At 38.1% G+C, this 13,672-nt stretch overlaps 1 protein-coding gene across 1 annotated transcript; it reads left to right on the forward strand.

Moving 5' to 3' along the window:
• Positions 1 to 3,555: 3,555 nt before the first annotated feature.
• BCL2L15 (BCL2 like 15) lies at positions 3,556 to 6,826 on the forward strand. The gene is made up of 4 exons (XM_081308239.1): positions 3,556 to 3,708; positions 3,982 to 4,103; positions 5,468 to 5,692; positions 6,725 to 6,826. The coding sequence occupies exons 1-4, from the start codon at positions 3,582 to 3,584 to the stop codon at positions 6,740 to 6,742; spliced, it is 492 nt and encodes a 163-aa protein (XP_081164365.1). The 5' UTR covers positions 3,556 to 3,581; the 3' UTR covers positions 6,743 to 6,826.
• Positions 6,827 to 13,672: the final 6,846 nt, after the last annotated feature.

A 13,672-nucleotide genomic window follows, 5' to 3' on the forward strand; every position in this document is an offset into this window, starting at 1 on the left:
ACTGAGGCAGGAGGATCACAAATTCAAGACCAGCCTCAGCAACTCAATAAAAAGGGCTGGGGATGTGTTTCAGTGGTTACGTACCCCTAGTTTTAATAATTAGCCAAGGGCTGGGGTTGTGGCTCAGTGGTAGTGCACTCGTCTGGAATGTATGAAGCACTGGGTTCTATCCTCAGCATCGCATATAAATAAATAAGTAAAAAGGCATCTAAAACTAAAAATATATATATACTTAAAAATTAATGAAGAATTGATTTTTTTCTGTAGCTTGTTTTTTTTCCATTTTTCTTTTTTAGTTTTTTTTTAAACTGGTACATACATATTTACAATGTGTGTATTTATGATATCATGTGGTGTGTAGTTTGGTTTTAATAATTTATAAACAATATGACCAAAGTTCAAGTATCCTATGAAGTTAATTCTTAAATGTTTCTTGCCCTTAGGAACTGTATTTATCATCTGCATACATGTGGATTTTTGTGGTTTTGCTGTTTAAAAACCCACTAAAGTACTAGGGATTGGACCCAGGGGTACCTTACTACTGAGTGATATCCCAGCTCCTTTGTATTTTTTGAGACAGGGTCTCCCAAAAGTGCTTAAGACCTTGCTAAATTGCTGAGACTGGACTTCCATCCAGGATAATATAATAAGAAAAAGTTTTTCCAGGAGGGATATAAATTGTTCTGGCCAGAGGGAGGCAAGAGAAACAAGTAATAATACCAAATTCTGGTTTCACAATTTTTCAGTAATAATTAGGAGCGCAATAGTAAGACTTCAGGGGTGAAAGTCTGTGGATTGAGGGGAAAGGATAGTTTGGAAGGGTGCTACACTGAAGGCCCAAAGTGAAGTAAACAAAGGATGAAAATTTATTCCACACTGCCCATTAAAGCCTGTCCTGTTTCTATAGCCTTACAACATTGCTTATATGAAATAATGCAAAGGCATCAAGATTAGGTCCCAGAGATGGCATTTTCCATACTGTATCAACAGTGAAATGAGGAGTTTGAGGTAAAATAAGTCAATTAGACTAACATTCCCTTTTTTTGTAATAGACTTTGTAATCTAATTCATGAATGCACTTGATATAAGAAAATCACAAACAGATACCGTGATAGGTAAGGCTTTTCTTAGAAATACATATTGATTCACAGAGTTTTTGCAGTTTTCACTCCACATCCTTAGCCACATGTCAAACCCAACTCAGAAATACAAAACTCTGAGGGCTCTTTTGATGTTAAAGGTCTTAAAACTATTAGTATTAACTCAAGTTTCAGTCTTTTTGTCTTATAAAGAGGATGAGTGATAGATGATAACAAATGAAAATGGCCCTCTAGCTACAAAGGAACTTAATTTCTGTTCCTAGTGCAAAAGCGATTTATGATTTATTTTAAAGATTTTTTTTAAGAATTTAACCTTTTATTTATGTGTTTTTATGTGGTGCTGAGGATCAAATCCAGTTCCTCACTGTGCTAGGTAAATGCTCTACCACAACACTAAAGATGTGTGTGTGTGTGTGTGTGTGTGTGTGTGTGTGTTTTTAAGCATTTTTAGGACCAGTGTGGTGGCACACTCAGTATCCCAGCAAATCAGAAGGCTGAGGTAGTGAGGTAGGAGGATCCAAGTTTGAGGTCAGTCTTGGCAACTTAGACCTTGTCTTTTTTTTTTTTTTTTTTTTTTTAAAGAGAGAGAGAGAATTTTTAATATTTTATTTTTTTAGTTCTCGGCGGACACAACATCTTTGTTGGTATGTGGTGCTGAGGATCAAACCCGGGCCGCACGCATGCCAGGCGAGCGCGCTACCGCTTGAGCCATATCCCCAGCCCCTTAGACCTTGTCTTAAATTTTTAAAAATAAAAAGGGCTGTGGTTGTAGCTCAAAGTAGAGCTCCCCTGCGTTCAATCCCCAATACCTCAGATGAATAAGTAAATAAAAAGCAATTTCAGGTTCACAGCAAAATTTAAAGTACAGATGTTTCTCATATACTCCCTGCTCTTATATATACAGACTTCCTCACTATTAACATCCCCAACCATATAACTGTTACAACTGATGAATTTGCCTCATCAATTATCTATCACTTGAAGTCTAGTCATCTAAATTCTTCCTTGTCATTTTTTTTGGGGTGGGGGTGGGTTGGAGGTACAAGGGATTGGACCTAGCAGGACTGAGCCACATCCCCAATCCTTATTTATTGTTTATTTTTAAGCAGAGTCTCACTGAGTTGCTTAGGGCATCACTAAGTTGCTGAAGCCGGCTTTGAACTTGTGATGCTCCTGCCTCAGCCTCCCAAGCTGCTGGGATTACAGGAGTGCACCACCATGCCCAGCCCTCCTTGTCTTGGCTATTTTAATAAGCGTGTAGTAGTCATTTGTACTTTTAGTGTGGAACAGACAACAAGATTGGCTCTGATTATTCTGAGTAACTGACTTGCTATTTATGCTTGAATTTTATTAGTTGGGGCTGTTAATAATTTTATCAGGTCAGACAGGTTTAAATGATAGGGTTGTTAATAGGTTTGAGTGATGCTTCTAAGATGCAGACCCAAAATCTGGATTTAGCAAAATTAAGAATGCAGGCATCACAGGTAAGTGTCTAATCCTCAGATCTCTTAAAACAATAATGGAATTCAATCCTTCGGGAAAATTCTCGTTAGTGAATTTCTGTTCTCTTTCACCTTGGTCAGTAAGTAGGCATTGGGCTAAAAGGAAGATCCTTAACATTTGATGCATACCTGACACTTAAGATAATCCCCATAACATTATTTAATTCTCACAATTTCCCTATGTTTTGTATAATCACTATTTATGATTCATCAAACATTTAAGTTGGGATTTTTCCACCTCTTAGTCATTATGTGTGCTTTCCCTTCCACCTCAAATAGTCTAAATTTCTCCTTTTTTGCCTGGTGAATCTCCTTCAGAACTCACCTCTGATGTTACCACTCTTAAGGAAGCCTTCCCAATCCCCTAGGTTTGCTTTCCTATTATAATCTCATTTCGTGTGTTATGTGTCATTTTCTGTGTTATTTGTGTCAAGTATCATTTCTTACTACATATAGGTGCTCAGTAAATAATCACTGTATGATTATGTCCAGTAAGTACTATAATCAGAAGTTGAATGTTGATCTCTTCAAAAACTTCCTTTAAATTACAATATACACAAAACCTAACAGGAAGTATTTCTTAATGAAATTACCTAAGAGACTCTTCCTCAACTTGATCTCAGATCTAAATTGGCTATCTAACAATAAAAGTTATTCATTACTCTATGTATACTGGCTAAGGTGTGATTCTGAGCTAAGGAACTGAAAGTCTTCAACAAGACTCCCCAGTTCCATTTGCTAGGCAAATGCTCTACCACTGAGCTACATACAGTTCAGCCCTTCTCTTAAGAGAAGTCCCACCTTTCTGATCAGCTATTTCTAAAGAAAGCTGGTGGAAAAAAGTTTCCAGAACTACAAATTCAGTTAGGAAACTACAAGCTGTGGACACATCTGCTGGTTTACCAGTATTTCTAACTTCCTGTTGAGCTGAAAACTGCTTGTTTTGTGGAAGAGCAAAATTTAATAGCAGACATCTAAAATGAAGAGTCCCAAAACTTTTGAGGAACAAACAGAATGCATCGTGAACACTCTACTCACAAACTTCCTGAGCCCAACATTGCATGCTGCCAACCGGGACCTGGGCTCCATAGACAAACCTGACTCAGGTAAGGCTCCTGACCTGAGATGGTGATTACAATGAACCAGAGAATCTGAGTGTGCTTTTTAAAATTTCATCTTAAGTAAACTCTAAATTTCTAGCAACCCCTGAAGGGAAAGAGATTCTCAGTGAAGGAAAATTTTCTGACTACTGGTGTTGATAGCACATTGAAGTTCTTGAGGAGAAATTGTTTAAAAGACTAGAGAAGTTTTCCCCTTTGCCCAGATTCCTGATACTTATTCCATCAAGCATTGTGACCAATTTGTTTCCTCTTTCTTAGGAGAGGCTTGCAGCTTTGATGTGGCTATCATTGCCGGTCGCCTTCAGATGTTGGGTGACCAATTCAATGGAGAATTGGAAGCTCCTGCTAAAAACGTCATTGCAAAAACCATTCAGGGACAGGTCAGTTGTTTACTTCTTGCTATTTTTTTTACTCTTTTCTATTTCAAACCTCCTTTTCTTACTATATAAACTGTGACTAGGAATGTCCTGTGAAAGATTTGAGGGCTTATATTTATCTAAGGGGATACAGCAGGAAATGCCCATTGCCCATTCTTTTTTTTTTCTTTTTCTTTTTCTTTTTTTTTTGGTACTGGGGATTAAACACAGGTACACTTTACCACTGAGTGATATCTCCAATCCTTTTTATTTTTTATTTTGAAATAGGGTCTTGCTAAGTTGCTTAGGGCCTCATTAAATTGCTAAGGCTGGCCTTGAACTTTCAATCCTCCTGCCTCAGCCTCTTGAGTTGCTGGGATTACAGGTGTATGCCACCACACCTGGTGCATCCTATCAACTGACACAAGATTTTATTTTACCCCATTTTATTTTGCTTTTCCACTGTGAAGTTTACTCTTTTCCCCTGTGTAATTAATAAGTTTTATAAAGAGGTACTTTGCAACTATGTAAATATCCTATAACCCATCAAAATTTCAATCTGTTTACTTTTATATCACTGCAACTTATGAATTTCCACATTATTCAAATATCCACATTACTCAACAGGAAGTTATCATCTGTTACTATCATTATTTAGATGCTCAAATTGTCTCATATTTCTCTGGTGAGAGTCCTTTTGATTAGGACCATGACTCTTTTCTGTGTACCATACTTTGAGTACTTCTTTAATTTCTAGTAGAAGGTCTTTACTTTCCATGCTGTCTGGAGTCATCCATTCTCCAGGGAGCTGTGTTTTCTTTTAATGAAAAAAACATGTTCAGAATTTAGATCTGGGTCCCCTTCCATGTGATTCCCTTCTTAACTTGTTTGGACTCTTGACACCTTCCTCTGACCACTGTTAGTTCCCCAAACCCCAAAAGGCCATGTTTGGCTCCACCTAATGGCTTTTGGATGAAGTCATTTGGAAAGGGGAAAGGAAAGATGAAAAGGAAGAGCTTTGTTTCTTTTTTCTTTTACTTTAGAGTTGCCTAGAATTTTCTTAGTCATGCAAACAATACCTTTACAATTTGGCTTACTGTACTTTCGTGTACTTAATATTTTTCTTTCAAAAGTCATTTTTCTTTCATTTTATTCATCCTAAGCAATCTGAAACCATGGATCTAATGGGCTATTTCCATGTTTTTCTAATACTCATTAAAATGTTAAAAGGAGAAAAGTTTATCCATCTGTCCCCTAATATTACTTCAGGTATCACCAGTGGCACATTGGCCACTCTTTGGGAGGCACTTTCTCTACTGGATTCCTATATCGGCAGTCTCCTGTACTTTTTGAGTGATGTACTCTACTGATAGATCCTCTCTCCTCAGGTAGGAGCTGTACTCCAAGACACAGTGCAGTTCCTCAGCAAGGCCTGGTGTGCTCAGGATTCCAGCCTAGTTTATGAGAGAGCCTTTCTGGCAGTGTCAGTGAAACTTTTTGAATATGTGGCCCATGTGGCTCCTGAAGTGGTGAGACAGATGTCTGCGCCCATGACGAGTATGATCAATGGGAACCAAGCCATCCGAGAGTTCATTCAAGGCCAGGGGGGATGGGTAAGTATGTTGGGGCCCCTACCTTTGCTACGCACCTGCACTGTTTGGTATTAATACCTGGGACTCTAACTATGACCCTTTTTGTAAATTGGAAACCAAGCCAGAAAACAGGCCTCCCTACTTGGCTGAAATTGTTGCCATGGGAAAGGGGAGTAGAAGAAAGCTCAGCCTGTGGGGCTTGGGCTCCGGAGTCATATTGCCTAAAGTGTTGTCTACAGACTCTAAATTCATCTCCACTCCCTTCCAATAATCATATATATGAAGTATACTGTTGGTAGAGTTCTAATCTCTGCTTGGCTTCAGTCTGTTCCCTGGTGAATTTCTGGGTCTTTTTTTTTTTTTTTCTAACATCTTTAAATGTGTTTTAAGAAAATTCAGAACTTTAATATTATCTAACAAAAAAGCAGTTTATCTCATCTGTTGTAGTGGTAACTAAAAGACATTCTAAGCCTATGTCTTAGTAATTGTTGGAACCTCTGCTGTCATAGAGTGTTTCTCTATTTCTAGGATGTGGGGTGAGGAGCAGTGTGTGTGGGGTGCCTATAACCTCAAGAATTTGGGAGGCTGAGGAAGGAGAATTGCAAGTTTGAGGTCAACAAGAGCAACTTAGTGAGACACTGTCTCAAAATAAAAAATAAAACTGTAACTCAGTACAGCACCCCTCAGTTCAATCCCCACCACCAAATAAATTTTTAAAAATTAAAAAACAAAATTGTTCCCTGGATTATCTACAGATCATTCACTGGTTTCTTAGGAAGTTTTTTTTTGGAGGGTGGGGGAGATTGGGATTAAATCCAGGGGTGCTTAATCACTGAGCTACATCCCTAGCCCTTTTGATTTTTTATTTTGAAATAGGGTCTTGGTAAATTGCTTAGGCCCTCACTAAGTTGCTGAGGCTGGCTACAAGTTTGGGATCCTCTTGCCTTAGCCTCCTGTGGTTCTGGGATTTACAGGTAATGCACCAAACTCCTGACACTTAGGAAGTTTTTAAAGACCATTCTTTGACTGTAGGATTTTCACTATTCTTCCTAGGAAAATCTGGAGAGCTGAAGAAGTGGAATTATTCCCCAGACCAACATCACTTCCTCTTTGACTGAACAGGGACTGATTTCTGGCAATTAAAATGGACAAAAAAAAAAAAAAAAAAAAAAACCTCGCTTCATCTGGCAGAATTGAACTTAGCTGAATAAGTAATTTTCTACTGATTATTAAAGTCAGGAGAAACTCCCAGAAGCCTATGGAGATTTTATACTTTCTTTCTTTACATGAATTTTAATGAGATTTTGTTGAAGCAGAGACCTCCAGATACAAAGTAATGACTTGTTATGAGTAAATTTCTAGGCAACAGGACAGGCCTTTGCTGGAGATTTTGGAGGAAACAGAGAACACTAGAAATTATTCTTTCAGATTTAGCCCTGTATTTTGGTAAGGATCTTGTCTACTAATTTTACAACCTAAAGGGAGACTTTTGGTTGAAAAATCTTACATTATATCAAGTTGATTTTCTCTCAAATTTATCCCTAAATTTCATGTTAATTTCACCTGAGCAGAATTAATTTTATGTATTTTAGAGGCTGAAAGCCAAAAATTGCAGTTTGTTCATCTAGCCTTTTACTAGAAAAGGTCAAAGGAAGATTAAAAATTACTGCATGTTTATTGCCACAGGATGTAGGAAGTGCCAACCCACATTTAGGACTGTAGCGCCACCCCAGTTTAGATGAAGCTAGTTGCTTACCACAGAGTTTTTGTTTGTTGTTTTCTGTACTGGAGATTGAACCCTGGGGTGCTTTACCACTAAGCTATATCTGCAGACCTTTTCATTTTTTGAGACAGGGTCTCACTAAGTTGCTTAGAGCCTCACTAAATTGCTGAAGCTAGCCTCAAACTTGCGATTCTCCTGTCTCAGCCTCCTGAGTTGCTGGGATTACATAAGTGATCCAATGGGCCTGGCCAGAGTTTTTAAAAGTATGGTTCACCTAGCACTTGTGAGTCTTATTAAATTGCTGATTCCCAAGTCCCACCCCTAGAAATTTTGATTTTGTAAGGAGTGGAGACTGGGGCCTGGGAACCTATCATTTCAACTCCATAGGTGATTCTAATGCACATAGAGTTTGAGAACTATCACTTTAGAGAAAAAGTTGAAAAATTACAAACCATAGGCCAAATCTATCCTGCTCTTTTTCTTTCTTTCTTTTCTTTTTTTTCTTTCTTTCTTTCTTTTTTTTTTTTTTTTTTTTTTTGGTAAATAAGTGTTATTGGAATGTAATGTCACTCATTTGTCTATATAGTGTCTGTGGCTGCCTTAACACTACAACAATAGAGTTGAATAGGTAGGGCAGACACCATGTGGCCTATCGAGTCTAAAATACTTATTAGCTGACTCTACAGGAAAAGTTTGCTGATCTCTGCTCTAGAGCTAAATGAACATTTCTTCTGGAGTAATTTTAAGCTTTGTTACAGTTCTGATAATTTCTATAAACACAGTTGTAATTAGGAATTAAACTCAAAGTTACTAAGCCCTTTTTTCAGAACTTAGTTTGAAGGTATCTTATTTTTGTTTTTTTTTTTTAATCTTTTTTTAGGTACCAGGGATTGAACCCAGGGGTGCTCAAACACTGAGCCATATCCCCAGTTCTTTTTATTTATTTATTTTTTTATTTTGAGACAGGGTCTCACTAAACTGTTTAGGGCCTTGCTGAGTTGCTGAGGCTGGCTTTTGAACTTGCAATTCTCCTGCCTCAGCATTCTAAACCTCTGGGATTACAGGCATGTGCTACCATGCCCAGGAGAGAGTCTTCAGTCAATCAGCGAGCTCTGTGGTTCCTGAGTTTCTGATTAAAGGTATATATTTCTTTGGCCTTACAAGCAAAAGTGATTGTAAGTAAAAATTATTCTATGATCTGTGTGTCTCACAGTAGTCCTTAAAAATATAGTCAATCAGTAGGCAGTCATCAGCTACACATTCTAAAACATCAACAACAACAGACTATTTACTTGAATGTCAGGAAGAAAATACTGCTATATGTACTTATTAAATCAGGTGTTAGTGACTTTGGCTGAATTTTACCAAAGCTAACTATCTTCCCTCCCTCAGCCAGCCATCTCTCTGGCTTTTAAATGCAGAGAAGTAAATATACGAATCTGTTAATATATTTTTGCTTTTCCAAGTAATACTTATTTTTTTCTATTCCTGGAAAAAAATCACAATAGGTTAATAATCCAGAGACAAAATTTCTTTTTTTCTTTTTAGTAGAAATTAGCCATGTTTACTACCACCTAAGACAGTTGATATATATCTAAGTCCCTTATATAAAAATCAAGATGGTGAGTTTTGTGGTATTTGACCTCTTAGGCAAAAGCATAATATTTTCACTTTGATTAATGCTGTTTATGAAATAAAATTCTTCTGTCTATGCATTTGAACTCAGTTTTAGCAAGTGCAATCTAAATTGGGTAGTAAACTGGGCATGGTGGCACATGCCTATAATCCTATAATCCCAGTGGCTTAGGAGGCTGAGGCAGGCTTTTGCAAGTTCAAAGCCAGCCTCAGCAACTTAACAAGGCCCCAAACAACTTAGTGAGACCCTGCTTCAAAATAAAAAATAGAAAGGGCTAGGGATGGGTCTCAGTGGTAAAGTGACACTGGGTTCAATCCTGGTACCAAAAAAAAGTCATGCCAGCCCCTCCTTTTTCTTTTTTCCCCTCTTATCATACCAGCTCCCTATTTCATCCTGTTTTGCCCCATAAAACATCAGACTGTGAATTTAGTTCCAATTATACTGCAGTGTATTGAGGTTAGAAGATACAGTGCCCCTTGAGATTATACCAGGCAAGTGGGTCAAGCAGCTCTGCTTCATGTTGCATCTGTTGCTAGGTCATCCCATCTTAGGAAAGCTTAAGTGATTGGGCTGCTGGAAGAAGACCTTGTCTAGCTCAGAGATGACGAATGCCTTCCGATTGCCTAATTTTAACAATTTAATTTCACTGTAGGGTAATTATATGACTTTGGGCAAGTGACCTAATTCCTCTGTGCCTTACTTTCCACATCTGTAAAACAAAGATTATTTAGTAACTACTTCATAAGAATATTGTGAGGGATATATGAAACAATATACTCTGTAAAGGGCTCATCTTAGTACCTGGCATAATTTAACACTGTACTGTTAGCAATTTGGAACCCCTGTGATTTGGAGTTCCTAAGGTTCTAGATTGGCTTTTTTTTCCTCCATTAATTTTGTCTCTCACATACGTAGGTCAGTCTTAGAGCTTCACCTTTCATTCAATGTGATTCCTAAGTATGATTTATTTCTCTTCTTCTCAAATCCACAAACTAATGCTTATTTCTGCATGCCTTTCTTATCTCATACTCTCCTAGATTGCCATCCAACTGGCTCAGTCATTTTTACCCTTTTCTCTCTTTCGTCCTAATCATCCAGTTAATCTTCCTCATTTATTCCTTCCTGTCTTCCCTTATAATATGTGGGTCTCAGAGTCAGAAAGCATTACTCACTGTTTTTTGTTTTGCTTTGTTTTTTAACCAGAAAAAAAATCCTAATAACATATAAAATGTTGCTGAAAGTATGCCCAGCAAAAGGAGGCTTTTTTTTTTTTTTTTTAAGGAGCAATCAAGAAACTTTCCAGGGCTGGATTGTGGCTCAGTGCCAGAGTGCTTGCCTTCCATGTGTGAAGCACTGGGTTCAATCCGCAGCACAACAAACAAATAAATGAATAAATAAATAAAGGGCTGGGAATGTGGCTCAGGCGGTAGCAAGCTCGCCTGGCATGCGTGCGGCCCGGGTTCGATCCTCAGCACCACATACCAACAAAGATGTTGTGTCCGCTGAGAACTAAAAAATAAATATTAAAAATTCTCCCTCTCTCTCTCTCTCTCTCTCTCTCTCTCTCTCTCTCTCTCTCTCTCTCTCTCTCTCCCCTCTCTCTCTCTTTAAAAAAAAATTAAAAAATAAATAAATAAATAAAGATATTGTGTCCATCTACAACTAAAGATAATATTAAAAAGAAAAGAAACACTTTCCAGAAGCATTAGTTTGTTTCCATGCTCTTAAAATCCTTCAGTAAAACTTTTTAGGGTAATTGAGTATGTTTATTATCTTGATTGAGGTAATGGTTTCATGGGATACATACATGTCAAAAGTGTACAGTTTGACATGTGTAGCTTGTTGTATGTCAGTACTACTTCAATAAAGTTGTTTTTTAAAAAGAAATTTGAGGTTGGAATGTGGCTCAGTGGCAGAGTACTTGCCCAGCATGTGTGAGGCTCTGGGTTCTATTCCCAGCATGGCAAGGTTCCTGGCTTTCCACCAGCCTGGGATTCAAATCCCCCCAGGATGTGACCCCAACTGCCCTTTCTAGCCTCTACTGCTTTCTGTTTCATATTGCTTTTTCTCATCTCAACCTATTGAAATCTTCAAGACCAACTCAATGATCACTTCCTCCATAGAGGCTATCTAGATAACCCCAAAAAAGTGATCTTTGGCTCCTTACACTTATTTGCATCACGTTTATGGTTCTGTTCACAAATAGCCTTCAATTGTGGGGCTGGGGATGTGGCTCAAGTGGTAGTGCGCTCGTCTGGCGTGCGTGTGGCCCGGGTTCGATCCTCAGCACCACATACAAACAAAGATGTTGTGTCCACCAATAACTAAAAAAAAAAAAATATTAAAAAAATATTCTCTCTCTCTCTCTCTCTCTCTCTCTCTCTCTCTCTCTCTCTCTCTCTCTCCATCACTCTCTCTTAAAAAAAAAAAACAAATAGCCTTCAATTGTAGTTATTTGTATATTTGTTGTTCCTATTAGAAAACAGGATCCTTAATGGGTACTTAGTTGTACTCTTCTCTAACACCCCTCTCCTCCATTCTCTCACATGTGTATGGATGTTATAAATCTTCATTAAATGAATAAGTGATTAAAATGAAGCTTCAGGTTTGATTATACATTGAGCAAGATTCAAAGCCTCACCAAGAGTCCTGACTCTCTATTTTTTAAAGGTTAAATTGCTTCAATTACAAGTTATGAATTGACTTTTGCCTCTTGGGGTTTTTTGGAACCAAGGGCAGAGTATGATCTCCTATGTGGAATATGGGAAGGTGACTCTGAAGTCTGTAGCAGGTAAACTGAAGAGCTTGATGAGGTTTCAAAATGTTGTCATGATAAACAGCAGATTAAGGGACCTTTCTTCTGAGGACAATGTGAAAAACACAACAAATTAGACAAGCTTCATTATAGGTATTTTATGAGTCTCTTCTTCATTGCTTTTGATATACCTGAAATTATAGGTGGCATTTTGCGTATCCTCTTTGGAACAAGTTTCTCTTTTAAAATAAGTCTGTTCTGGAGCTGAAGGAGGTCATTTCTTTCTGGCCTTTCTGAGCTGGACTCAGAGCCTCAGTAGCCCTACCACTTGGGCAGCAGCATTTGGGGAAGTGCTCTTCGCCAAGTTGCTGGGCCTCCCTGTAGTGAAGGCCCATCTGCTCCTGGCATAGTGAAATGGCCCAGCCAGAGACTGGAAACCTAGACTGTGCCAGCATAGAGACCTGGAGTAAATAGTGTAATGAAAAACCAAGATGAAGTGGATTTTTCACCAAAGCCGAACCACTTAATATAGCATACTTTATCACAACAAATTTCTTTTAGGTATGCTCAAGACATGTTGAGTACAGTGAGTTATACAAATGCATGGAAGACACTATCATTGCCTTTGACCTGAAACTATAGATAGCATTTTGCATATCCTCTTTTGGAATAAGTTTCTCTTTAAAAAAAAATTATGGGGAGCAAGAAGCAAATGAATAATTTTAAAAACTTCTATATCTGAATAAAAGACTTATATTGTAGGGGCTCAAACTAAGAGAAGATCATGGCAAGATAGAGTTAGGGGCAAGAGTCTTAAAAAACAGGTGACTGAACTTTATGGCTTTATTTTCATGCTGGGAAAATAGGGGTAAAGGTAAGAAGTAGCAAAAGAAGTGGTAGTAGAATGAACAGTCTGTAGGTGATGTGATTGGAGAGGTTGGGTGGGGACAGATGATGGGGAAGGATCTGGCAACAAGCTGAGGAATCTGGATTTGTTCCTAAAGCCTATCTGTAAGTATTTTGGTACTTTTGTATTAAAGTGAAATATAAGAATTTTGGGGCTGGGGCTGTAGTTCAGTGGCAGAGCATTTACCTAGCATGTGTGAGGCACTGGGTTCGATCCTCAGCACCATATAAAAATAAACAAAATAAAGGAATGATATCCATCTACAACTCCAAAAAGAAAAAAAAATTAAAAAGAATTTTCATCTACCTTTGTTGCCAGGAGACTCTAGACTGGAAGATATATAGATATATGGAAGATCATCTAAGAGCTCATTGCTACAGAAAACAGATATGAAAACTGGAATGGTAGTTAATGTGAGAAAAGACACAACAAGTTGAATCTAAGACATTAAAGAGAAAGGACCAACAGGCCTTGGTGAACAAGAGAATGCTTACAAGGGACTGAGCATTTCACAGATAATGCCCATAGCCTACATTGAATCAATGGCCCAGGGATATGTGGAAAGGCAAGAATTGTGAAACTAAAGCTAAGATCGGGTAAGTGGCTTCCTTAGGGTAAAACATGCCTCCTCATAGAAGGTTGTTCTGAGAAACTGGAGTGTTTTTCCTATTTGATTAGTTTATCTTGCCCTAATAACTTCCCCTGGAATTCTCCTTAAACTTTCCTGCTTTCTAATTCCTAATTCCTTCATGATGGTGATATTTCCCCTTAAACTGGCACACCACCCTCTTGTTGGAGCAGGTGACTAGGACTGGCACTCCTGTTATCTTCTTCCTTCTGAACACAAGAGGCAGCAGTGAGATTTTAACTCCTCCAAGTGCACATCTGCACTTTCACTCCCTCCTAGAGCTCACCCTTGATGGTTTTGGCAAATTGCTTATGAGTTTTTCATTGCATGCACCTCTGAGCCTGGCTAATCT

Source organism: Spermophilus citellus, assembly GCF_964194105.1.
Source record: "Spermophilus citellus genome assembly, chromosome: 9".
NCBI lineage: Eukaryota > Metazoa > Chordata > Mammalia > Rodentia > Sciuridae > Spermophilus > Spermophilus citellus.

Bases quoted from the DNA above. Each gene is read 5' to 3' on its own strand.
- BCL2L15 (XM_081308239.1), top strand. From the start codon at position 3,582: ATGAAGAGTCCCAAAACTTTTGAGGAACAAACAGAATGCATCGTGAAC. The intron at 3,709-3,981 runs GTAAGGCTCCTG...CCTCTTTCTTAG, and splicing joins CATAGACAAACCTGACTCAG to GAGAGGCTTGCAGCTTTGAT. The intron at 4,104-5,467 runs GTCAGTTGTTTA...CTCTCTCCTCAG, and splicing joins CAAAAACCATTCAGGGACAG to GTAGGAGCTGTACTCCAAGA.